We start from the raw sequence: 27080 nt of genomic DNA on the forward strand, positions 1-27080 counted from the left end.
CTTCCTTTTGAATCATTCTTTTTTTTTCTATTACTCCTAAGCTAGACTCGCCTGGGAAGGTGCATGTGGGAAGAACCCACGTTTGTCCAGCTACAGGTACAGCTGCTTCACTCTTACAACAAACCAGCTGCCGGGGTCTTTACAGAACTGTGGGATGAGGCCGCTGTGTGGCAGCGGAGCCCCCGAGGGCTGAGGGCTGCTGCTGGTGGGACYGCAGTGACTGCAGCGACTGCAGCGCTGCCCGGGGCGAGCGGCCCCGCGGGCACCAGGCTCGGCCGGCAGCAGCCTGTCGTGCAGGGCCYGCGGGCCTGTCCGCGCCCCTCCAGCTTCACGCTCTGCGCCTGCACCGGCTGCCTCACTGGCACAGGTCTTACAGGACGCTCGGCGATACACGTAACAAAGAGGCTAGTTAAATGACAGCAGGATTCTTTATTTTTTTTTTTAAAGTAAGCAAATCAGACATATTTGCTACAGAATCAGACAGCTTGCAGCACATGAGCGTAGAATGGAACTTTTCTTGTTAGATCATTTGTATTTTCAGACTTACTCCAGTGAAGACAGTGAACCTTTACAGGTTGTTAACGCTCAGTGGCCACAGGACTACAACAAGGCGCCCGTAAATTGCATTTGAAAATGAATGCTTAACACTTGCCTAGGAATCAACAGTGACTTATGCTGACAGTATTCTGCAGAGAGTATTTTTGGTGTACAGGTATTCCAGCTTTTGAAACAGAGCAATAATACATGCTAATTGAATGGTAGCTACATTTAAAAAGGAAAATAATCGTTTCGTGTTTAATTTCTCTCGGTGGCACCTGTGTTAGTGTCATTTATCGATGTTTCATAATATAAAATCAAGTTATAATGAAACCACAAGCTGTAACTTTGCACAAGTGGAATGTGTTTGCTCTCTTATTGCTGCTGGCTCTGAAGAACTTAAATGACTATGGAAAATGGGAGAAAATATGACCACTGTAGGCAACAAGGTCTGAGCCAAGCTGTTAAAAGAGTCGTGTTGATTTCACTGAGTTTTAGATTTGTCCTTCTGGAGTAAAAACATGACACATTTTTATTGTCTGGGGTGTAATAGAAGTGATTAAGTTTACAGATTTTAAACTGTCTTAAATATCAAATTAAAATAGACTCTAATTTGCAGGGTTACCTGGAAGCAATTCCTCTTATTCTTGGCTATACTTCTTCAGATAAGAAAGTTCAGGAATAGAGTAGAAAATCTTAAGCCTTTTCAAAAATGTATTACCATACTTGTTCTGTTATTCTCGCATGTACCATGTAGAGGTTTCATTTTCTAAATGAGAAATACTTCAACACCTTCCTTGTTTTGTTATGTAGGATTTAAACAAATAGAGAGTTGTGTTGGGACATGGTGCACAATGAGAAATGTGTCTTCAGCTTGTGGAAACTTCTGAAACTTTCTATTTAATCTAGAAAAAACACCCATGAGCCTCTTGAGTTAAAAGGCATTTGAGGCAGCCTAATTTTTCTTGGCAAGCATATCCACAAGATCTTTATCTATTCCTTGGCTGCTCAGTTCATTTAAACTGTAATATCTATGAACAATCTTTTCAGCTGTGACAACAACCACGCGGAGCCCGTGTTCATCTTCTCCCAGCTGACATCCTATTGCTGATGAAACCACCATTTCCAGTCCTCTGTAGGAACCCCCAGCATTCCTATGGTAATGTCCAGAAAACACTGCCTTAACACCTGTTAAAAAAAGAGAGTGTGGACTTAGTTGCAGGTTAGGTACAAAATGTGTTTGTAGTAAAAGATGCTGTTGAGGGGATAGAGGCTGAGGCTTGTAGAGAAAAAAGTTGTAGCAAATACAGCTGTAGGTGTCATGTTTATAGTGATTCATTGTGTGAAATCAGAAAGAAACTGATGGCTTTAACTTGCATTCTAAATAATGAGTAAAAAAGAACAGCTTTCCACTCCCTGTAGGGTTACTGGAGTCTCCATGTCTGCTGCAAGGTGTGTGTCAAGCTGCTAGAAAGAATGAGTACTTTAGAGGATGCTGCTTATAATGACACACACAGACACACACACAATCAGTAGTAAGTAACTGGCTAAGGAACGGTGGTTCTGAAAGGTGAGTTTAAAGGCAAGCATCATATAGCTGTATTTGTCAATTAACATGGAGAAAATTCACTAAGCAGAGCTTAAGCCTGTTTACCCAAGACTGGTGACCATAAACAGAGCCAAAAGAAACAAAGAACACAAACACAGCACTTCTGATTTTCTTAGTATTCTATATAAACAGAACATATTTTTTGCATATAGGTTGCATTTTTTTTGCACATATCTTGAATATGTTTTGCAGGAGACAGCAGTATCAAAAAATCATCAATAAGTCCGGGCAGGCAGCATGGGAGACTGGTTAGGAAGAAAAGAGCTGAACAACAATCTACAGCAGGTAAAGAAAACAAACACACTTCGCATTTAAGGCTTTATAAAGTACTCTGGAATCCTTGCCTGAATTCTTATCTAATATGTGAGCAAAATCGGTGCTCACAGAAGTCCAGTCAACTTTTCTTTTCTCTCAGAATATGATAATCTAACAAAAAAAATTAATTAGCCTTGTAAATGCTATCAGACCAACTTCTTAGAGTTGCCGTATGCCAGATCTGCTTTTCTGTCATGCTCCTTTTTCAGGAATTTTGAAACTTAGGTTCAATTTAGATGAAATTGGGTGAAACTGGGTCATCTTTACCTACAAACCAATAAAATTCCCCTCCTTCYCCGCAAATGTCTACATTTTGTCTTGAAAAATCTGTAATTGGTAAAAACTGTACTCACTGCTCTGAATCCCTTTGCAAGTTCAGCCGACACTACCAACTGGATTATTCTCTGCTCTTCAGTTGATGTTTTATAAATCTTAATTGAGTGGTTTTATTACTACAGAACAATTAAGTACTGATCAATCTCATGAATCGTCAAAGTAAAACTGTTCCTAGGTAGGTGTATATGTGATTCTAACGCTACGCACTTCCGTTGCTGCTGCCCTCTCCTCGGGGTGCCCTGGAGCCGACCCGGCACCGGCAGCAGACACAGCAGAAACCCAGTTGCTGCCGTTGGCCCTGCTGGTTGAGATGATGCCTGTTTATTTATTTCTATTATTCTTGCCGTGCTGCTGCAGAGGTTCCTACAATTCTTTTAAGCATGTTCGTATTGATTCTGTTTGCTAGGAATGCYCAAAGGGGCAGGAAGCTGAAGGTGACTTAGACAGGAAAACTGAAGCTCCCGATGCAGGTATTGGTGGTGACGTTCTGGGGCGAGCGCGAAGAGCGGGTGCGTGTTCGTGCCGGGCAAGGGGGCCTGTGGGCTGTCCCGGATAACGGGATTTGCTTTCCCACAGTGCGGCTCTCCTGGCTCTCCTGAGCGGGGAGTGGCTGGGGAGTCAGCACTGGGAGGCACGGCCGCTCTGCCGGCAGCCTCTTCTGCACCTGTGGGGTTTTTGTTTCCAATATCCAGGCTGTGATCCTCATGGGTCAGTCACAGCTTCCTGAGGCTGCCTCTACTCCTGTTCCTTACTGCTCTGAGGTTAGAAACCTACTTGGACCATATGGCTGAAAACTGCTACCTACTATCCAATACAAAACATGTAAATGTTAAAATGTTATAGTCTGAAGCTGATTTAGAGTACTGTTAATGGCAATATAAAGGACAAAGGCCTTTTCCAAAGTACCTACATAATTTAGAAGTGTTTCTTTCTATTTAAATTCAATAGGTTAATAAATTTAATAATAGGTTAATAAATAATAATAAATAATAAATAATAAATAATAAATAAATAATAAATAAATAATAATAAATAATAATAAATAATAGGTTAATAAAATCTATTTAAATTCAATAGGTTGTGCGCTCCTTAGTCATGGCAGCACTTTGATGGCTCAGCAAAAGCATCTGGAAGTATATCAGATTAATACTGAGTTAGTCAACAAGCACACCAGGTATTTTAGGACTGGGTGGTCGTTAGCAAAGGTGACCGTTTCATGAACCAGAATACTCTGGAATCTTTACAGAAGTGGGACTACATAGTTTGCTGTGTTGGCTGAAACCCTGCTGTGTTGTAATGGAGAGATGTTTTGCGGTTCGTCATTATAAACGCTGAATCTTGCTGAACACTGGCTGCCAAACGAGTCAAGCAAAGCGCGGGAGGCCGATGCCGAGGGGGCAGGACGGGGACGCCGGGCGTCGCGCCGCCTGCCTCGCGCCTCGAGCCAGGCCGCGGCGCCTCCAGGTGTAGGCGCCAGCACCAAGAGCAGCCGCGCCGCAGAAAGCCTCAGGCCTAAGATCCACATCCGGCTCGTCGGCCTGTCCAACCCACAGCGTGTTCACAGCCGAGGCGCCTGCGAGGTGAAATAATGGGCTGGTTGTGCGGAGMCGGCGTCGTCACCCGCTGCTGACGGTCTGGGAGGCGCTCGCTGCCCTGCCGGTGTGGCTGCATCCCGGCCCACCAGACTCTGGCTCTGTCATGTCAATGTGTAGGAGGGCTGGGATGTTCTGAGGTCCTCAACGCCTCTCCTAAAGCGGGGTTCCCCACACTACAAACCTCCTGAGTTCTAAACATGTAACCAAATACCCTGCTGCCGAGGTCTGAAAGTCACAGGTGCCAGTGTCTAGGAAGGAAAATGCAATCTGGAGGTAAGAAATGAGACATCTTGCTGCTTAAAAACAGTCAAAATGAGGAAGCTTTCACTGTGCTAAATAAATAAATAAATAAATAAATAAATAAATAAATAAAAGGTGCCCAAACAAATTAAGAGAAAACTACAACTCACTGAAGCACACTCTGAGAAATGAGTTATTTAAGTTTATGTTCCACATTCTTAGTAGCTGTAGCAAGGCATAAAGTGAATTTTGACCATATGTACTGCATAGTTTAAACCGTGGTATCATTACAAAATACTAAGCAGAACCTCTAAGGATGAGCTCTTATCTTTCCTGAATTCAGCAGCATGCTATTCTGTACTTAATATAAAAGTAACCCATGCTTCATTGTATTCAAACAGTAGGCCAGTGAAGGGGTCACTTGTGAGATGCTACAGGCTTAAAGGACAAACATTCTATCAACTATTGTTTTTTACCCTCAGACAACAAAAACTGGATAATAGGATAAATAATTTGAAGGCAAAGAGTTCTTACTAGGAATATACMCCAACATTACAAGCAAATCCTTTTTTCCCTAGTCAGCAAACCTGTTGTGTTTTCTCGATCTGCCTGTTCAGACCTCTGTCACAGTGATGCCGGGGAAGGCAGGTGAGACTGTCCTAAGACAGGCAGCTCTCTCAGGGTTTCCTTTGCTTTCATGGGAGATACTGATTGAAGCCTGCTGTAAAATACCAGTCTGGCTTCTACCTAGGCTCAACTCTAAACTCAGCCTGTAGGTAAATGCTGCTCAGACAATCAAGATACAAACAGTATCCTGTGCTTGGCAAAACCTGCACAGGTACTGCCATGCCTGAGCCCAACCCTACGTAAAGAGCAAATGACTGAAGGTAGGAAAGGTAGGAGAAAGAATGAAGTAACATTTTAGTGGCACATGGAGGTCGTTTCAGGTGGAACTTGCTATGCTCATGAGCCACCCTGTTCAGTTTACCAGGATGACTGCTCTTTGCTCAGTGCAACACAGTCACCTGTCTGGTGMAAAAGATAATTTGCAATTCAGCACAATGAACAAAACAGCAAGAGATTGCGTAGACTTTGCTGCAGGAAACTTTAAAGGAAGGACAGAATGCCAGAGTCCCATAACATTATAAACTCTTTGTAGAGATACTGTGCTTTCCAGATACTGTTTGGGTCATGGAACCATACAATAAGGATGGATGTTTTACATCTGATGCTACAGGTAATTTGAAAATGCAGTCAGTTCTCACTCCCTAACATCTTGCAGGTTATTACCGTGCCTGCTTAATGTAAAATACTTAAGCAATTCTGGCAGCAGAACTTAGCATTTCTTTCTTTCTTTCTCATTGAACCTCTTCCCTGGGCTACATTTGCAGTAGTGAATCTTAAATCTTTCCTGCACAGTGGCAGGCAGGCGCCCAKCTAGAATTGCTCATGGGCTGGGTTGTTGGGTATGCTGAAGTGGAAAGTCCCCTCCTAGGCGGACACCTCACACAGACCTTGTTCTGTCTTGCCTTTTACCTGCAGGATTAAGCTGAAGCTGAATGAAGATTCCAGAGATCCAGCATTTAGGCATCTGCTGCCCGATGACCGCACCAGCTGCAGCTGCGAAATGTGTGTACTATCTTACTGGAAATGCCAGTGCTGCTATAATAATCAATGTTCTTTTTGATATTTTACACTTTTTCTGGTAGATAAGCAGAGGGTTTTTTGTATGTGAATACATGTAGGAACCTACCATAAAACGATAGTGAAATGAAAACCCATGTAGTAAATGAAATGAATGAATGAAAAGAAAACCCATGTAGAAAACCCACCAGTAAGGGAAGTGCTTAGTCAGGGAAATAAGCTATTTCTTTTTACCAGAAGCATCATTATTCCTTAAGAAACATCTTTCCACCATCCACCAAATTTAATCTTTGGAGTTAAAAAAAGAAGAAAAGTTAAGACTTGCTGTCACCACATATGTAAACCAAGCCCCAAACTAGTATTTCAGTGTAAGTTTTCTTTCCTCTGGGACAAATGCTGCAACTTTACCATACYTGTGTTTAATATCTGCTAACCACCTATGCTCCAAAAGTTATTTTCGTACAGAACTAAAATGAGAGATGTCTCAACAGACCAAACGGTGGTACCTCGGACCAGTGAGGATGTGATTTAGACCCTGGGCTGGGAGAGGCAGAGTCGTTCCAATTCTGAACTGGGTGGTGTTGCTGGGGGCTGTTCATCCAGATTCCCCCTTGTGGGGGGAATTTTGCTGCCAGCTCCAGGGCACAAGTGCTCAGTGCAGAAAGGCCATTTTGGACCCGGCCTCTCAAGATCAGCCTCTGCTAAGAACCAACTTCAGATACTTGATAATGAAAATTTTGGGCAGCCTTCAGCTTTCAGTTACTCTCTGTTGCCACTCCTGGTGTCAATGCCTGCTGTTCTGCCACAGTCTGTAACATCTGGAACAAAGAAACAGGTCACTGCTGTGTACAACAAAAGTCTAACTGATGTTGGTTTTTTTCTTCAATAATACTTCATTCCCTCCACTGCATTCCACTTTTGTTAGTTAGCATAAGAAGGAAATCTGAACCAGTCAATGCAGTAATACCAAGATGACAAGCAGGCAATTTACTTTGCTCTTGCTTTTGATCTTAAACATAAAAAGAATCTTAAGATGTGTGCGCKCAGACTGAATTTATTCATTTCAAACCTTTTTCTGAAGTAATACTGTCAAATCATTAGTGCCCCTCCCACCTCCTTTTTTTTCTAAACCCTGGGAGAAACAAACAGCATTTGTCCTTCCAGGCACTGTTTTAATAACCTGCTTTAAGGTATGCTTGGGTTGGTAAATGTAATTCAGGAGAGTCAGCTATAGCCAAAAAGGTGCGGTGCCTACTCACAAAAAGCAGCCACAGCAGTGATTTGTTTTTAATCCATGATTTATGAAAYAGTAGTTGGGAAAATCTTGATATAAAACACGTATGAAATACTCAAAAACATTATGTGTAAATAAATGTTGTCTGAAGTGTGGCATACKTCAAATGTGGGTGAGCCTTAGACTCTTCATTGGCTTGACCATGAAGTGASTTCATAAATAGTTTGTTCTTAATGCTAATCTAATGTATACATTGTATTTTGTCCCTTCAGACATCCTTTTAGCTTGTAAGAATACACAGCAGCTTAGATAATGCAGCAGGTAGGTCCCGAGGAAAGTAATTAATAACTTCTGTAACTCTAGCTCCACTCTTTCTAGTATCTGCCTTCTAGAGCCAACACATCAAATAATGTCAAATGCCACTACAGGAACTTAAACAGGCTCTCAGTGGTTCTTTATCGCTCAGAGTTGAACAGCTTGGTAAGAAGGTCTGKTTTTTATCAGCATTTCCCATCTTCTCTTTTTCTCCTGGTGCTCTCCTCAATTTTGTAGCCCCAGTGGCAGGGTGCATTAGCAGAGCTGGGGTGATGGACACTGCTAGGCTGTTCACGGACCTCCTGCGGAAGAAGATACAAGTGAAGAGCTGAGCTGTGTTTTGGATGCGGACACAAGAGGCTGCGACGCGCAGGCTCCAGGGCCACGTGCCACAGTGGCTGCCGCTCCACGCGCTACAGCCGTTCTGCTTTGCAGGATTGTCCATCGTAGTCCCCAACACCTGCTTGTGCTTCCCAATCTCAATCCCAGCCATAATAGGTGCTAAAAGAAACCATGTCCTATATGAAATGTTCTCCGTCTCTTTCAGGGGATACTAATGAAAAGACAATTTTAAACAGAACTCAGATTATATTTTGAGAAAATGCATGAATCAGGAGACCAGAATTTTGGAAAACAATTAAAAAAAAAAAAAGCTTCAGCTATCTAAGTGTTGTTAGTGTGCTGAAGATTGGATTTCTGACAAGAACCAGGTGAGAAAATGGCTCATTACCTGAATAAACTACACACTGAATAGCAAGAAGTCGTCAGTTTGTTAGCAGGAGAAGCTAAGGTTATTTTAAAACAGCAKCATCTTCTTTCCACAAACTGTACCTTATCCATGTGGGAAGCCCTTGCGAGCAACAACTGGCAGCGCCAGGGCCCCGGGCGAGCGCCGCGGCCTTGGCTGGTGCCGCGTCGGGCTCCTCGCAGCGCCTGTGGCCCCGTGYGCCCGCGGTCACCCCTGCTCGCTGCCCTCACGCTGCCCCGGCCACGCTCGCCTGCTGCAGTGCAGCGAGACGAGGGCAGCACCAAGAGGGGGCAGTTCAGTGGCCCTGGCAGGGGCAGGACAAGGACCTGCCTCCTTCCATGTGGACTAACACAGTCGCTGCTCTTCAAAGCTTCTTGTCCAACCTGTCTGTTGAAGGAACAGTTGGTTCCTTTGAAAAGGACTAAGTGGGGGCTCTGGGCAAGGCCTCTGGCTTCTGGCAGTCTGAAGTCCTTCATTGGCAGCGCTCTGTAGCTCACAGAATAGAAGCTCATCCCAGCAGAACTTTGTATGTCCCTAGTGAGATCTGATGTGATCACAAATTATCTTCCTCATCCTTAGGAATCCCTTTGTGACCTCATCCTTTGTGAYGAGGTCACAAAGAAGGGGGAAAAATCTCCAGGGAGACAGGTTTTATGAAGTACATCTGTCTTCCTGACATTGAAAAACCTGTAAGCTTCATTATTTTTAAGTCCATTATTGGATGTTTGATAAATGAAGTTAATTGAAGAAATACAGAGCACGTCTGAAATTTCAAAGGAAATCTAGATGCAATGAGTAGAGAATTCCAAATAAGCTAAAACAGCATGGAAAATAATGCATCTGCATTTATCTTGAAATATTCAGAAGTTGCTTCTTAAAAAAATATATATTTAGAAAACAATTTTCTCACACAAACAAATGAGACTGGGTACAAATTCAGTCTTAACTAATTTAAATTCCAAAGCTGACTCTAGTTTCTATAATGAACTTCACTTCCGTGGCTTATTTCCAAAAAAAGCGTTACTCGGAAGTTGTTGTTTCTCTACTCTAGTTTCTAATGTAACTGAAATATTTGGTTTTGTACATTTTATGTGTCCAAAATGTGACTGGTGTGGCCTGCATTTGAACTGCTCACACCAGTGCTACGGATGGTGTAAAAATGTAGGAAGAGAATTACCATATAAAAATAAACCTCAGAAAAGAAAGCAAGTTTTCCAAATTAGAAAGAGAATGCCTGGAATAATCAGCACAGGCAATCAGCAGCAGGCTTTATTTAGACTGAGCCTTCAATTAAATAAATGCTTTTCTCAGCAAATGAGACTGTAAGAGAATGAAGAAGTCTAAATTAGTRGAATATGAATGACATAATAAATATGTAATGGGCACAGTCCAGACCCTTCTTCTTTTGCCATGAAGTCTGTAGAGAATTTTGGGGGGCTGAGCATTGGCTGAGCATTGAAATTTATCACATAATCCATATTATCAACCTGCAACTGTTAATGAATTAAGTATTTTTAAAATAACTACCAATGTGAACCAGTGTTCTCTGTATTTCATTTGCAGATTTATGACTTCCAGCACAAACCACAGGTGAGGTGCGAAGGAAACAAAAGGAAATACTTCTCCACATTACGCAAATTCGAAACTCCTTATGGACATTGTGAAAGGTGAGTTTTCAAAAACCAAAATGAATTGGATACATCCGTAAAATAATCTATTGTTAAACAGCAATATGTTAATAACATTCATATGATCAAATAATTCCCTGAAAAGATGCATTGTTGGAGACTAAAAAGGTATTTTAAAGAAATATTGTTATATATTCTGCTGTCTTCTCTTCCCTAGRGTTCTGCTGCAGAAGCAGTAGACAGGGCTACAGAGATCTGCAGTCTGGTCTGGCTGCTCTGCTTCTGTGTTCAGCRTTTATATTTGATGATGAAAATTAGGTTGCAGTTGAAGTAGAACTGTGCTTATTTAAAAGTCATTACTTTTGCTGGCCGYAGCTTTTGCTCAATCAGGACTGAAGGAAAGGGCTACACTAGCAAAAGCTGGTGCCTCRAACTAGCTAGAGTCTGGTAAGAACAGCAGGAGACACAGAATGGAAGTAAATGGGTGGAGAAGCAGCTCTACAAAGGAAAGAAACTGTCCTAAGTGAAAATCCCATTTGTTAACCCTCTCTGGTACCTTTCCAGAGGCAGAACAACAAAACAGAGCCGGTTCTGGGCACAGAGAGGCCATGCTAAACGCTGCAAGCGTGCGCATGGCCCATGTACCCAAACACCAGTCTACGAGGAGATGTTCCTGGCAAGTGCAGCCGCTTGTCCTAGCTGCCCTGTGGCACACTGTGCTGCAGCACCAGGCACACCCCGGCCTCTCCTGTCGCCTTCGCTCCCCGCATGCAGCAGCTGTTCCCAAGGCTGTTCTGCCCAGCACGGCGGTGCTCTTGCAGCACGAGCGCCTGCAGGATGCCTGGCCCCTGGCAGGACCCGGGTGCCGTGGCACGGCAGGGGCAGCACCGCGCGGTCGCTGGGAGCAGCCCCACTCTGGGGCAGTTAAGTGGATTTTCCTCTCCCTGTTACCTGGGTGGCGTTCACATCCCTGCGTCTGCCAGGCAGGTGCTGCAGCAGCAGAGATGCGAAACTGCCGCTCACGGCACCATCGGCAGGACTGGCCGTGCCTGCGCCTCAGGTGTCTCCAGAAAACCTGCTCCCTGCTCCCACCAGCACCCAATCTCCTGCAGCTCGGAAACGCCAGGGTCTGCCCCACGCAGTCCTGTATGAGGCTACTTCACGTGTCCTTCAGGAGCTCCTTCCTCATGGAGGAGCTGTGAGAATAATGCATGTGAACGGGTACTGCACGTGACRCCTGTGCTGTGCTCAGCAAACATCATGCTGCAAACTTTAAAGGAAAACTCTTCTTTAACTCAGTATAATAGTCACAAATATTATTTAATGCCATTAGAGATTATACTAAGTAAATGTACTTTGTACTATGTTGCTATTGATTTTTTTGGGGAAAAAGGGATATGATGTAGGAAATAGTAATGTATATATGAAATGTCTGTATCTGTGTCTACATGCTAAATTACATCATTACACTTTGTCTTAAAAACTTTGTTCTTTTGAAGTTACATCAAAAATACAAAATTTGTTTACTGTGCTTGTATATGAGGACATAATTTCAAGATGAAATGATTTTGAGCTAAAGTTCAGTGTATTTAAATCTCTATTATCTTAAATACTGACAGGCAGCACATAAGCAAGGCCTGAGATTGCTCACTTGGTGGAGAAGCTTTGCGAAAACTGAAGTCTCTAAGGCAGGAAGAAGAAAATATTATTCCCTTGTCGCTTCGGATTACACGACAGATTAAATAACGCAGCATGGCCTGTGTTGGCTGGTAAATTCCAGAAACAGCAGCTTCTAGCACTCCCTGCTTTAGTTTTGTACTCAAATCTATCTCAGTTGCCAGTATTCATAGTTTCGTCCCCTTTAATTCTGCTTGTCTTGGGTTAACATTTCTGCAAGGGGGAGGACGAAGGTGTTGCAGCCTTTTAATGAGCAAAAGCTGATAGAAATTACAGCATCTACCATCACCGATGGTAAAAAAAAAAAAAAAAGAAGACATTTAATAGAGTTAGGCTGTTGTTTTTCCTGTATGCACCAAGTATTTTTACCACATCTGAAAAATTGCCTCTTATCTAGAGAAACTACTATATTTGTCCTTTCTTTCTGAAGAACAAATTCTTTTCTCATTTTGTTGCTTGAAAACCACATACTAGTGCAGGTTTATTCAGCAAAGCTCTCAAATGTGTTCAGACATTTGCTTATATATTAGAGTCATTAAGAAACACTTATTACTATATTAAGTGCAAAGTAGCCTTATTAATTTCAGTCTGTCAGTGATGATTCTCAGGACAAAAAACCTTTACTAGGCTGGCTGTATCTCAGCAAAACCACATTTTTCAGGTCATAGAAAGTATCTGTAATAAACCAGGAAAAATATATGTGAATGAGGCATGCAGGAAAGCTGTTTCTCCTTTAACATAGGGGAGATATTAATTTAAAAATTGTGTTTATCCAGAAACATGATGACACGCGGATCAGATTCGTAGGGTGACTACCTACCCCGACTCTCCACTTGTGTGCCAAGCTGTTTGCAAAGCCGCGAACGGCAGCCCCGGGACCTGTGGAAGAGCCGAGGGACCCTCTGGAGAGCAGAACCGGCCGCCCCGCCGCTCCCCCGGGTGGCAGGCTGTGTGTGCACACAGGGGTGACAGGTTGTGTGTGCACACAGGAGTGACAGGCTGTGTGTGCACACAGGAGTGACAGGCTGTGCACACACGGATGGCAGGCTGTGTGTGCACACAGGAGTGACAGACTGTGTGTGCACACAGGGATAGCAGACTGATGGTGCACACAGGAGTGGCAGGCTGTGTGTGCACACAAGGGGTGACAGGCTGTGTGTGCACACAGGGATAACAGACTGTGTGTGCACACAGGGGTGGCAGACTGTGTGTGCACACAGGGGTGGCAGACTGTGTGTGCACACGGGGTGGCAGGCTGTGTGTGCACACAAGGGGTGACAGGCTGTGCACACAGGGGTGGCAGGCTGTGTGTGCACACAGGGGTGGCAGGCTGTGCACACAGGGGTGGCAGGCTGTGCGTGCACACAGGGGTGGCAGGCTGTGTGTGCACACAGGGGTGACAGACTGTGTGTGCACACAGGGATAGCAGACTGTGCGTGCACACACGGATGGCAGGCTGTGTGTGCACACAGGGGTGGCAGGCTGTGTGTGCACACACGGATGGCAGGCTGTGCACACAGGAGTGACAGACTGTGTGTGCACACAGGGATAGCAGACTGATGGTGCACACAGGAGTGGCAGGCTGTGTGTGCACACAAGGGGTGGCAGGCTGTGTGTGCACACAGGGATAACAGGCTGTGCGTGCACACAGGGATAGCAGACTGATGGTGCACACAGGGGTGGCAGGCTGTGTGTGCACACAGGGATAACAGACTGTGTGTGCACACGGGGTGGCAGGCTGTGTGTGCACACAGGGGTGGCAGGCTGTGCACACAGGCCTTTCGTGCTTGGTGGCTGCAAGAGGAGACCATCATGTGCACACAGCGGCCAAACACTCCAGGTTTCACTAAGGCTCTCCTGGAACAGGCGCTTGGACAACGATGGGCGCTCGTGCTGGCCCCATTGGCGCTGCCCACAGACGCTCCTTTACAAGGGCAGTGTTGTTGGTAATGACCATGTTCACAGAAAATCCACAGTGAGGCTTCTTCCGGTACCGCTCACAAGAATGGTTTAACTTTCCACAGTAGCAATACATATTTACAAGTGCCAGATTTTCAATTTATAAATATTTATCATAAGGATATGATTATATCTTTAATTAGCCCAACTGCTAAGGACACTTCTAATGTGAGAAATGTAATTCAATATTTCAAAACAGATGTAGCCTCTACAGTTTGTCTTTTATCTCTGCTTGTAATGAGCGGATACTTAAACCCAAACATTACGTAACATGTAACTGATTGTAAGAAAATAACCACGCGTTTAAAATAGATGACAAGTTTGCGGAAGTTACATACCTCACCCTAAAGCATCTGCACAACAGCCCTGTACGACATTATTCCTACATATATTCATGTGAGTGTCTTCAGAGACGAAACTAAATTAATACACATTGTCCTCCATATGAGTCATGGCCCTGAATTTGACATTTTTTAGAAAACACATAAGCATGAAATTGCTTCAGGTCTGATTGTGGCTTAGTGGCAAGGTCCATCCCTTAGCATCAACATTTCCAAACACAAACAACATCTAAAATACGCACATTAAACTGATTTTTTTTTTCACAGTTACACAGTCCTATGTAGTGCTTGGAAACACTGGAGCGCAGAACCGTGGCAGAGCRGAAGGGTAGTGGTAGGAGAGGGATGGGGTAAAAAGAAAGGAGGACCCATGACGGGGAGAAGGGAGTCCAGGCTAGAGGGTTCATGATGGAGACTGACTTCCCAGAATAAATGAGAGGTAACCAGATAAACTGGAAGCCACTGATTGTGATGCTGTTACCATTTTTCTGTGTTTTAATCCTGCAGGAACAGACCCATGGAAGGAGACAAAACCAGTGTCCTGCCTCTCGGCTGCCTGTGCTGAAGCCGGTGACGCTGTGGGGCGGAGGGCYGAGCTGCGGGTGTCGCTGTGGCCCMGTGTGCCCCCGGCAGCCACCCGCAGCGCTCGGTGGCCTCGGGATGGTCTGGCGGCAGCTGSGGGGGCTGTGGCTGTCACCAGGGGAGCTCGGGGCCACCTCTGATCCAGCTCATTTTCCTGGCGTTCCCGGTTACGCTCTTCTCCGTTRCCTGCTCTGTGCATTCATCTTGGCAGCAAAATGCCTGATTCATTGGCTTATGAATATTACTTATCGACTCATTATATAAAATAATAAATAAAAGATTGCTGTTTTAACATAGTCATGAAGGAACCAAATGCACATGGGGCTGTGGGGGGCTCTGGGGTGGCAGGGGCCATAAGAGGCCCACACGGCTCGGGCGAGGCACGGACGGCGGGTCTGGCGCCTGTTCCCTGCGCCCTCGGCRTTCCCAGGGCCCCCGCGTGTCCCGCCGGCACCCACAGCCTGGGCAGGCGCCGGTGCCGTCCCGTGCTCTGCCCACGCACCAGCCACCCCGACCCGATGGGGGATACCCGCCAAGGAAGAGCCGTACGGAGAGGGCCCAGCCCAAACAAGGTCAAAGGTGGAAACCAACGCTTTGCAGTCTCATGTATTTTAAATAACTCCATAAACCAGTAGAAAAGACAGTTTCACAAAGCTACTCAGAAAATGAAAAGTGTGACTATCCATTTTACACGGACAGGAGTTTCAGTGCGCACGAAGGCTGCTCTGCTTGCAGGGGGAGCGCGTGCGGCAGCAGCCGGAACGCAGAGCCCCGTGCAGAGCGGYGCGGCGCCCAACGCAGCTGCCGCARCCGCAGMGACCGACATCTCACGTAGCCCCTTCTGCCTCCTAACGAATGAGGTCCCCAGCGTCCCGCGGTGCCCAATGTTGGGTGACAGAACATGAGACCGGGACCGCTCGCGTTTCCACGTTCCCACCTTAGGAAGTGGCGGGTAAGGGAGGGGATCCCCATGCCAGCCACACCACTCCAGAGCCAGCGAAGGCTGCTCCAGGCCTGGAGAGGAAACCGGCGAAGCAAGAGAGCTCCTGAAGGCCACCCAGGCCCGTTAGAGCTGCCCCAGCTGCAGACAGCGGCGTGTTGGGAGCCCAGCTCSAAGGCCTCTACGGAAAAACACCCAGCGTGGGGAATAAACAGACGGAACAGATGGGCATAAGCTGAAACACAGGAAGTTTCATCTCCATGTGAGGAGGAACTTCTTCACTGTGAGGGTGCCAGAGCCCTGGAACAGGCTGCCCAGGGAGGTTGTGGAGTCTCCTTCTCTGGAGGTCTTCGAAACCCACCTGCATGCCACCCTGTGCCACATGCTGTAGGTGTGCCTGCTTGAGCGGGAAGGTTGGACTAGATGATCTCTAGAGGTCCCTTCCAACCTTGAATATTCTGTGATTCTGTGAATTGGAGCTGCGGGTGCGAGCACAGGGCCGGGATCTCCCTGCGATTCCCCAGAGCCGCTGGGAGGGACGGCTCTCACGACGGGCACGCGGCCATGGGCGGCTGGAGGCTGTTGGGGAGGGCCCGGCCAGGAGGGCGAGGTGGCGGAGTTGCCCTTTGCGGGAGAGAGCAGCTGGAATGTGTGGAGCTGGGCGCAGGGGAGGCCAGTCGGGGGCCTGCGGGTGAGGATGGAAGGGCAGCCCCCAGGGCCCACGCTGGCCGTGCTGGGGGTTTCCCACAGGCCTCCTGAGCAGGAAGAGGAAGGGGATGAGGCCTCCAGAGGCCGCTGCAGGAGCCTCCCGATCCCAGGCCCTGGTCCTCACGGGGCCTTGGAGCAGCCCGATGTCTGCTGGGATAACCGCSCAGCTGGAACAGAGAGCCCAGGAGGCTGCTGCAGAACATGGCAGGTGACTTCTGGATGCAGGTGGTTGATGGGCCAACAAAGGGAGAGGAACTGCTAGACCTGATACTAACAAACAGAGATGGTCTAGTGGGAAATGTGAGGGTGCGGGGCAGTCTTTGCTGCAGGGACCACGAGATGTTGGAATTCATGATCCTATGTGGAGGAAACTGAGCGAGAAGTAGGATTGCAGCCCTGGACTTCAAGAGCCGACTTTGACCTCTTCAGGCAGCTCCCTGGAGCAGTCCCTGGGCCAGGGTCCTAGAAGGAAATGGGATCCAGGAGAGCTGGCTAATATTCAAGCACCACTTCCTCCAAGCTCAGGATCGGTGTGTTCCCACAAGAAAGAAGTCGAGCAAGGGAGGGCRGGAGACCTGTATGAATGGGCAAGGAGCGCTTGGGAAAAAAAAGGTAATCCATATGTAAAGTTGAAGAAGGGACAGACCACATGGGATCAATCAATATAATGTAGGGMATGTAAGGATTCAATGAAGAAGGCCAAGGCCTATCTGGAAATAGAGCCAGCAAGAGATGTCAGGGACAACAGGAGGGGCTTCGACAAATGCATCTGCAGCAAGCGGAAGATGAGTCCGTTGCTGAATGGGGAGGGTGCACTCGTGACGGGGATGCAGAGAAGGCAGAGTTACTAAATGCCGCATTTGCTTCTGTCTTTACTGCTAAGCGAGTCCCCAAGAACTACAGAGCTCAGGTAAAAGAGAGATAATCGGGAGAGGGGAAGAACTTCCACAGGTCGAGCCGGATTGGGTTAGGATCACTTAGGCAAACTAGCCACCCATAAATCTATGGGCCTGGATGGGATGCACCCGAGAGTGCTGAGGGAGCTGGCGGGGATTGCTGCTCAGCCTCTCTCCCATCATCTTGGAGAGGTCATGGAGAGCAGGGGAGGTGCCAGAGGACTAGAAGAAACCAACATCACTCCAGGCTTCAAAAAGGGCAAGAGGGAGGAGCCAGGCAACTACAGGCCGGTCAGCCTCACCTCTGTCCCTGGAAAGGCGATGGAGCAGCTCATCCTGGAGGGCATCTCTAGGCATATGAAGGAGGTGATGAGGAGTAGTCAGCATGGATTCACCAAAGGGAAGTCATGTCTGACAAACCTGACAGACTTCTACGATGGGATGACTGGACGGCTGGACAGGAGGAGAGCTGTGGATGTTGTCTACCTTGACTTCAGCAAGGCTTTCAACACCATCTCCCATATCCTCCTAGGAGAGCTCCRGAAGTATGGACTGGACGGATGCACATTGAGGTGGATTGAGAATGGGCTGGATGGCAAGGCTCAGAGGGTGGTCATAAATGCAGCCGAGTCCAGTTGGAGGCCTGTGGCCAGTGGTGTCCCCAGGGGTCAGTACTGGGGCCGGTGCTGTTGAACCTGTTCATCAATGACTTGGACRAGGGCACGGAGTGCACCCTGAGCAAGTTTGCAGACGATACCAAGCTGGSTGGAGTGGCCAACACTGCAGAGGGCTGTGCTGCCTTTCAGAGGGACCTGGACAGGCTGTAGAGCTGGGCAGAGAGGAACCTCCTGAGGTTCAACAAGGACAAGGGCAGGGTCCTGCACCTGGGGAGGAGTAATCTCAAGCACCAKTACAGATTAGGATTGACCTGCTAGAAAGCAGCTCCACGGAGAGAGACCTGGGAGTCCTGGTTGTCAAGTTAACCATGAGGCAGCAGTGCCCTCGTGGCCAAGAAGGCCAATGGGATCCTGGTTGCATCAGGAGGACGTTGCAGCAGGGCAGGGAGGGTATCCTGCCCCTCTACTTAGTTCTGGTGAGGCCGCACATAGAGGAGCATTGGGGCCAGTCCTGGGCTCCCCAGGACAAGAGTGAAGTGGAGCTTCTAGAGAGGGTCCAGTAGAGAGCGACAAAGATGATTAAGGGAATGGAGCATCTCTCGTATGAGGAGAGACTGAGTGAGTTGGGCCTGTTTAGCCTGGAGAAGACAAGACTGAGAGGGGTTCTGTTCAACATGTACAAATATCTGAGGGGAGAATGTAGGGAGGAAGGGGCCAAGGTCTTCTCAGTGGTGGCCAGTGACAGGACAAGGGGAATGGGGATAAGTTAAAACCCAGGCAGTTCCATTTCCATGTGAGGAGGAACTTCTTCACTGTGAGGGTGCCAGAGCCCTGCAACAGGCTGCCCAGGGAGGTTGTGGAGTCTCCTTCTCTGGAGATCTTCCAAACCCGCCCGGATGCGACCGGGTGCTCCGTGCTCTGGGTGTCCCTGCTGGAGCAGGGGGTTGGACTAGATGATCTCTAAAGGCCCCTGCTAACCCCAACCATTCTGTGATTCCAGGATTAATGCCTACTTGCTGTGATAGATTTTCAGTGAACAACATTTCTGATAGAAATATTTCCCACTATACTAGCATAGGAAACTAAAAAATAAGGAAAAAAAGATCATAAACAGGCATATTTTTCTTAGGAGAAGTTTAAAAATGAAAACACAGTATTTTATATCAGGTATATTAAATTTGGGGCCTTTACCTGTCAAGTAAATCTTTTCATATGAAAAAGAAAAGATTAATTATGCAAAAATTGGGAGTAATCATCCTAGAAGTCACTACCTTGAGCACACACAAAACAAAAAGATGAAAGAAAACCTCTTACAATAAGAACAGATTACATRTATACAGTGAGGCAAGGGAAATGGGTACTCACTGACCTAGGATGCAGTAATGTAAGTGACTAGCTTATACACACATATATTTCAAATTTTGCTATCTTTGGATCTCTTGCCTCCTTTTTGTTTTAAATGTTACTTTCTTCCATTTACAAGCATACATCCTACAGTTTTTCTTTAAATATAAAATGTCCCTTCTGTTACAGTAAAGTACAAAATTTTCATAGTGTCCAAAGAAGACTCCTTTTTATCCCCTACTAAGATTTCATGAGGTCTTCTCTGCATGTCTCCTCATGGGGAAGAAAATCTGTAAATCTTGAATCTGCAAATTTGTCAGTGCTCTGGAAAGCTCCCAGATAACTGTGAATTTTGGCTTTCCCTCCTGGAGATGGGAGGAGGGCCAGAGTTTGGAAAGGAGGCTGGTTTTGGATGAGACCAGGCATAACAATTATATGGGAAATTAGGAACAATACCAGAAGCAATTTCCATTGTTCAGTAATCCAAATAACACCTGCTTTTGCAGAGGCAGAAAAACTGGTACCCTGGGGCAGGCCCGGCAGGAGCTCTGAGGGACCRGGAGACTGCAGGACATGGGATTGGAAGGGTGGATGGGAAGGGCAGCGGGAGGCCCCATGGGGCCAGGCAGAGCTGGGGGCTCCCCGCGCCAGCCCCGCCGAGCGCCAGCCCCTCGCCCGGCCCATGGCGCGGGTGCAGGCAGAGCACCCATTGCAGGGGAGAAAACCCTCTTCAACACGCAATAAATCTGCTCTGCCTGGCACTCGGGGCTTAAAATTGGCTTGGAGTGGGAGAAAACAATCCAAAAGCAATTCTGAATTCTGTTTCTCTGTTCATGTTAAATAGAAATTCTTTTTATTTTTTCTTGTAGCAATACCTGATTTTCTAGTCCTTAAACAGGAAAAAAAATCAGAGAGTCTCCTGTCTATGAATGCTTGTGAAATGGATTCCTTGCTACATATATTTTAGGGAGTTTCTCACTTCTGTTTTTTCATTATAGGCTCCCAGTTGTAAATTCTTCTGGTCCTTCTGAAATGTGATGAGACTCGGTTGAAAATTTTGACYTGGGGGAACTATGAGGCTTGTAAGTAGTACCTAAAATTCCTTGAAAATGGCACCATTCAAATTTAATGTATTTTGTCTGGCAGTATAACCACTAACAATTAAACTGAAACAAGAATTCTAGGATAGGAAAACACAAGAAAGTACCTGCTTTGTGAAACTTCACCAGGATCTCTTGGCGAACTGATTTTTCCAAGTTGAAGTAGTCATCTTCCTCCTCTGGCGTCCGCAGAAACAGAGGGATGTGCTGGAACACTATCACGTGCTTGCACTTACGCTCTTGTGCTGCAGCCAGCTGTCCATTAAGCCACATGTCTTGGGCTTGCCGTAAGTCGGGGCATTTAGAAGAATCAAAATACAACTGGGAATTTAGCACAAGAAACAAAACACCTCCGACCCAAAAGCTGAAATAATCATCTCCCCAGTTCTTGCAATAATCGTCTATTGTTTCTCTGGTTGGAGTATTGCCAATGTCATGATTGCCGCTGACAAACACGAGTGGGATGTCCTGGTCTGTGTTCTGCAGAACTTTCTTCAAATCTTGTTCTTGGTCCTTTCTCCACTGGGTTCCTATAAAAGATTAATATATTTCAGCTTTTATGCTCTTTTTCCCTATCCCCATAGCTTGCTTTTGCTTATGGCAATAGCAGTAAGTAAGAGAATATTAATCATTAGATTTTTGAACATGATAAGATGCAGGGATATGAATAAATTTACACTTTAATATCACGTATTAACACAASATGAATTTCGTCCGTTTGCTATCCACCTGTTCCCAGCAGCATTCCCCAAACCAGGTTCTGGTRGAGCCACGTGCAGTGCAGCAGCCCATGACATGAGCAGGAACGGGCAGGAGTTTCCCCAGACACTTTAGCAGATTCATATTTTTCATCTAGAGACGGATGATCTACTGAAAAAGAAAAGCAGACTCCCTGGCTGGTGTAATTCAGCTCTACCCAAGGGTAACAAACAATGGAAACATCTGCTTTGTATTTGATGTCTGTGCAAAGGAATTAAGGTTTATTTTTTCATTACCAGAACTACTTTAACAGCAAAAAAAGTAATTAGTGTCTTGTGGCAACTTGTCTGTACGATGAGTCTGCTTTAATAATGAACAAGGCATTAATTTCAGAAATGGGCAACTGTGCTTTGCCAACTCCCCATCTCGGTTTTATAACAGCACATATAGCCTTCTGCTGGACAGAAATATGTATTTCTTTCTCTGAAGAGGTGTAATTAATCGCTAGATTAATTTACAGTCACCAAAATTTGATTTAAACAAGATGATAGAGAGATTTTTTTCAAATTTGGTAAGGACTGGCACAGAAGGCACTAATGGGTGTTTATTAGCCATGAATAAACTGCTCAGTTACACAATAAACTGTATTTTGCCCACAGAACCATACATAGCAGGGCAAATACCAGGCCCATATTCAGGCGCACGTGTGAAAGCAGGTGAGCAGAGACCACCCGGTGGAGCCTGTTGGACACAGGAGCCCGCGCGCTTTGGGGCATCCTGCCCGCCCTGGAAACCAGAGCCAGTCCTTGAGCAGAGGGAACACACACATTGTTTCAATATCAGCTGCTTTTAAAAATGCATATTAAAAACTTAAACACTAAATAAATCAGATGGGCTTTGTTATCCATGGGGCAGGAGCCCGACCGAGGATCCCTTTGCCTTGCTGTGCCCCATCTTCCTGGGTACAGAGCTGGGAACTTCAAACTGAATATCTGTTCTCCAGGGGACAGGATGATGGCCAGGGAAAGGATTTATTAAGATATATGCAAACAGAGTGGAGCACTGCAAACGTACATGCCTTCACTTTGGGAAATTCAGCTAAGAGCTCTAGCGCGTCAAGCCTTTTGCGCACGAGTCGCAGAGATAACGTGCAGAATTACGTGCAGCCCTTCCCAGCAGAGCGCGGCGCGCTCGAGACCACCGCTTGGCTTACACGTGTYGAGAGCAGGGCGCCGCTTCTCTCCTTTAACGCAGTAATATTCCTACAGCAACAGAGAGCCAGATTCAACGCCACACTGGAGAAAAGAGACTGCTCGAAGCGGAAAACAAGGTCTCCGTGCAGGAGTCCTGGAAGCGACGCTAAGCAGAGGTTATTCCGTGCCATTCTGCTTGTGTCCGGCTGATGGAGGCTGGGTGCGGTGGGAGCTGCGTGCTGCCCTCGTCGCTGAGCGCGTGCACAGCACGCGCGACCACCCCAGCGCCTCCCAACGCGTGAGGGGAGCAGGGCCTGCCTCACATGGCGGGACCCGCGCACTGCCCGGGTCGCTGAGCCCGTGCATGGCGCCACCCAATGCATGAGGGGAGCAGGGCCTGCCTGACATGGTGGGACTCGCACGCTGCCTCTGTCGCCGAGCCAGTGCACGGTGCCACCCAACGTGTGAGGGGAGCAGGGCCTGGGCAGGTGACGTGACACAGTGGGACCTGCGTGCTGCCCTCATCGCTGAGCGCGCCCGCGGTGCCACCCCAGCGCCTCCCAATGCATGAGGGGAGCAGGGCCTGCCTCACATGGTGGGACTCGCACGCTGCCTCTGTCGCCGAGCCTGTGCACGGTGCCACCCAACGTGTGAGGGGAGCAGGGCCCGGGCAGGCACTGGTGTCTCGCACGAGGAGCAGCCCCTCTCAGCCACCACCACGGCCTCGYCTGCTTGCTACAGGGATCTTGGCCAACGAGCTGCTTACTACAGGGATCCTGATAAACGTTTTCATTTGACTGTTTTCAAGTTTAAACGGTGGTTGGGTGGAAGCCAGTAAGAACGAAAATGAATGTCAAAAGGCAGTGCAAAAAAATAGTTTGGAAGCGTTGGGCAGAAGTGCCGAGCTGCAGCGCTCAGTCTTGATGTTAAGGTCTGTAAATGCCGTAAGGTAATGGGCGACCGGGGCTACTTGGAAAGAGTTACAAATCTGATAACAACAAAATAAAAAGTGTCAAAACGGTATAGATAAAAAAGGAATTAATAAAARCGCTGGGCCTATTCCATCTCTAATTTATAATGAATGCAGGAGAATTACTCTGGCATCAGAAGATGAATAGCTTTTGCAATGACACAACATTATAAATAAACTACAGAGAAATGTACCTACCTTCCTAGGTCTTACAGCTCATTTCCTATTGCTGGTGCTGAAATTGCCCTAACCAAAGACTCTAGTTTCAGACATTCTCATGACCTTCTCAGGGACTTTCTGTAGTCCTGTCCTCTACCTTTCTAGGGAAGCAAAAGGGGGAATCCAAGACCCTGCTCAGAGGATCCTCCCTTTGTGAAGGCCACCATAGGAACCAACGTGAATGTGGTTTCTGCCACTCTGCGGTCTCTTGTAGAGGCAGAAACATCAAGGCAGCAGCCAGGCCCGGCGGCTTGAGGGAGATGGGCTGGTGCCCTGAGGCTCTCCCAGGCGATTCCTCCAACTCGCGGGTCTTCGCCGCCGCCACGGCCCAGGCCATCCCCAGCTCTACACCTTCCTGCACCGCTACCCCAGGCCGCCCCGTTCAGGCCTGCTGACGTCCTTGAACTCATCTGTCCTTCCACTCTGGGGTTTACTTTAAACGATGGGTTTCTCTTCTTCCTTCCAGCCTCTGCCGCGATGATGACACACAATAAACYGCACCAAACCAAGTTAATGCACACAAGAACACATATCTGAGCACCAAACTTCAATAAATGCAGTATAATCATGTCCCAAACTTACTCTGGCTTAGAATGGGCTGTAACAGCCAGAATATCTCCTCTCTCTTCAGACACATGTATCGCTAATAGCCAGATAGATTGAAAACATTAACTCTATGACGTGCAAAAAAACACTTACTACATGGTTAAAGAATAATTTAAACATAATTACAGTTACTGCTGGACAAAGAGTCTGTTCTGTTTTCCTTAGGAAGAAATCTTCTCTCATTATTTGCCACTGAAAAGCAGGAACTGAAAAGCTCATCTGTTAACAGCTGTAAGCAACTCATTTTTTCAGTACATTAGAAACAAGTAGTAATCTGTTCTGAGACACAAAAAATGATCACACTGAAGAATTTTCCTGCATGAAAACACAGACTAAATTTGTTTTATAACTTTGGGCACTGAAACAAGAAGAAAATTTAGTTCCAGTGTTAGCTAATAATTAACAATTATTTCATTAAAGACATGCCAAAAGCCCAGCACTCCCAGAGCTTCCGTGCACTGTGTTAAGTGCAGTGATTGTAAATGGTGACAATTTCCCGGGCTCCAGCCACCCAGGTGTCCACTTAACAACCYAATTTCCCTGCTGTGAAAACAAGCCTCATGCCTCATTTAAGCACAACCTGCTCTGCTCTTCTCACGCGTATTTTACAGGCTCAGATCTTCCACACCAAACACAGGCCATCACGGCTTGGTCTTTTTGAAGAGCCAGACAAAGGTTTTAATTTCTCACTTGCTTTTAAAGGACTATATGTGAGAGTTTTACACCTTCCTGAAGCTGTCACAATATCTATAGTTTCATATTAAGAAATTACTGAGATTAACAGCTCYCTGAAATACTAAGCCCTTAAGTTCAACAAAATTGTCCTCTCTGTTGGACTGAGAAGTTCTTTCAATGAAAGGCTGGGAATACACAAAATGAAGTATATATATCCTGCTGGCTAAGGCACTGTCTACCTTTATGAGGACACCTTGGCTACCAGACAGAACACGTYGTGCAGAGAGAGCTGAGAGGAAGGGGCAATGGCCCCCACGCTTGCCCCTTTCCGGAGGGCGCTGTGCGAGCACCCGCCCCAGCGTGCGTGCCCGGCGCTCCAGCAGCACTGCCGGCCGCGCGGTGACACAGAGAGGTGACAGGGCMAGGGCTGCGCACGACAGCCAGGTCACCACGCCGCTGGCGCCCCGCGTCACGTCACACCCGGCGCACGCGTCATTACACGACATGGGACCGTTCACACGGACGCCAGCGGTTTGGAAATGACAGACTTAGTTCAGCTTGACTGAGTGCGTCAAAGTKAGGTGGACTAGACCTTCCAAATCCAAGCACACAACAGAGGCAGCAAGAATTCCACAGTGCTGCGCTAACCGCGAGCCCGACAGCTCTGCAGCGGGGACAGGGGCACGCGCAGCRCCGTGGGCACACGGGCACGAGCCCCACAGCGGGAGCATCGGCCTTGGGCTCCTGGCACGAGAAGAGCTTTTGACTGGACTTTGAGAGACTTCATTTGTACTTGAACATGGATGAAATTCTAATTGTGCTTCTCTATATAATATTTACATACATAGAATTTTACCAAGCACAGTATATGGTCTGATWTAATAATAATTCAAATATTCTCATATCTCAAAGAATTTCAGAGAGAGAGATTTGAAAGTTGGCAGGACTTGTTAGCTGCACCACGGAGCAGAGCCTGAGCCCGACGCGCGTGCCCGCACGCCCGGGTTCCCACCTCACCAGGGCTTCTTTGCAATWGGGGACAAGAAGATGCTGCTGAACAGATACAGCACAGAGAGCATCTCCTGCTTCCCTGCCCTCGGGCTGATCACAGCAAACTGAATTTCACACTAGGCAGCTCAGAGGCTGTGAGTGCTCTTATTAGGTTTTACTAGAATCAGATAATTACTACAAAATGTTTATCTATGCAACCATAGTGACATTTCTTAAAGCGGTATTATTAGATGTTTAACAAACATTGTCCTACCCACCCCATTTCTTAGGCAGTATTAACTAACAATAGCATAAGGTTTTGGAGAAAAAGGCAAAAAAGAAAGCTAAGAATCTTTTGGCTTGGTATCCATGAGACCCGGCATAGCAAAGCCTGTGATAGCTTGCAGCAGCCGGGGAAATGCACTCGGTGGGTTAACTTAGTTTACACTAATTTATTGGCAGCAAATTAGATCAAATTTAAACATTGCTCGTTATTTCAGGTGAAGAAAAAACATTTATCCTATTTACAAATGTACACCCTGTGTTCCACAGTCACAGCATTTACATCCAGACAGATTCAGTGCAAACTTTTCATCTCCRTTACTTTTACCTGTACCTGTAAGGCCAGGCTGTGATTCTTGCCCTTTGCACTCTGTTACCAACCTCCAGTGACACAGACAAAGGAACTGGGATTTAGCTTCCGATTCTGCTGGAATGTTCCGCGTGTGCCGGAGGCAGCCCAGCTGGCTCCCGACGAGTAGAAACCTGCGGAACTGCTCCCACCGGGGCCGAGGCGCCTGCTCGCAGGCGGAGSGGCTGGCGCCGCAATGGCCACGCGCTCACTGGCCTGTTTTAAAGCTGCAACCGTATTCGAAGCACTGTATCTGCAGAAACAACTTCTTTTAACCTGCTATACACATACTTGCTATACAGCAAATCCAATGTACCAGCATTTTTTGGTAAAAATAAAATTACATAAAGTATCTGATSCTATATACATTTTCCTCAAGGGCAGATAGAGCAATTTTATCCAGAAAGTCTTTGTTTCTTTGTTTTTCATTAATTTTTCTCTGTCTGGCAAAATATTTTACTTAATGATAGTTCAAAATCAATAATAAAAGCACTTCTCAACCTGATTTACTCTGATAAATCTCTCTTTGAGACAAGTATTAAGCATTATCAAACTTCCCTTTACAGAATGTTTTGCTAATCCAGCATATGCATTAAAAACTTCTATGGGGCCTGACGTATTTCTGCCCTTTATTTGATTCACAGAGGTTAAAATGGCAGCTTGCACATTTGCAAACATTTTCAGCACTACAACATTCCCGTAAGTTCTTGGCTGCAAAACCCAYTAGGAACA

The 27080-nt window shown here is 46.6% G+C and overlaps 1 protein-coding gene and 1 long non-coding RNA gene across 3 annotated transcripts in view; one reads left to right on the forward strand and one right to left on the reverse strand.

The window, feature by feature from the left end:
- Positions 1 to 469: 469 nt before the first annotated feature.
- CPPED1 (calcineurin like phosphoesterase domain containing 1) overlaps positions 470 to 27080 on the reverse strand; it is a 45626-nt gene continuing 19015 nt past the window's right edge. For both annotated transcript variants that reach the window (XM_026042955.1, XM_026042954.1), the window contains exons 3-4: positions 20473 to 20895; positions 470 to 1725 (exon numbers count right to left, since the gene is read on the reverse strand). In XM_026042955.1, coding sequence (XP_025898740.1) covers positions 1493 to 1725; positions 20473 to 20895 — 656 coding nt within the window. In that variant the 3' untranslated portion in view covers positions 470 to 1492. The remainder of the gene's footprint in view (positions 1726 to 20472; positions 20896 to 27080) is intronic.
- On the forward strand, positions 8513 to 11861 carry LOC112950426. The gene is made up of 3 exons (XR_003250005.1): positions 8513 to 8535; positions 10137 to 10240; positions 11821 to 11861. It is a non-coding gene; the product is annotated as an uncharacterized LOC112950426 (long non-coding RNA).

This window comes from Nothoprocta perdicaria, unplaced genomic scaffold (genome assembly GCF_003342845.1).
Source record: "Nothoprocta perdicaria isolate Ctin4 unplaced genomic scaffold, notPer1 scaffold_319, whole genome shotgun sequence".
NCBI lineage: Eukaryota > Metazoa > Chordata > Aves > Tinamiformes > Tinamidae > Nothoprocta > Nothoprocta perdicaria.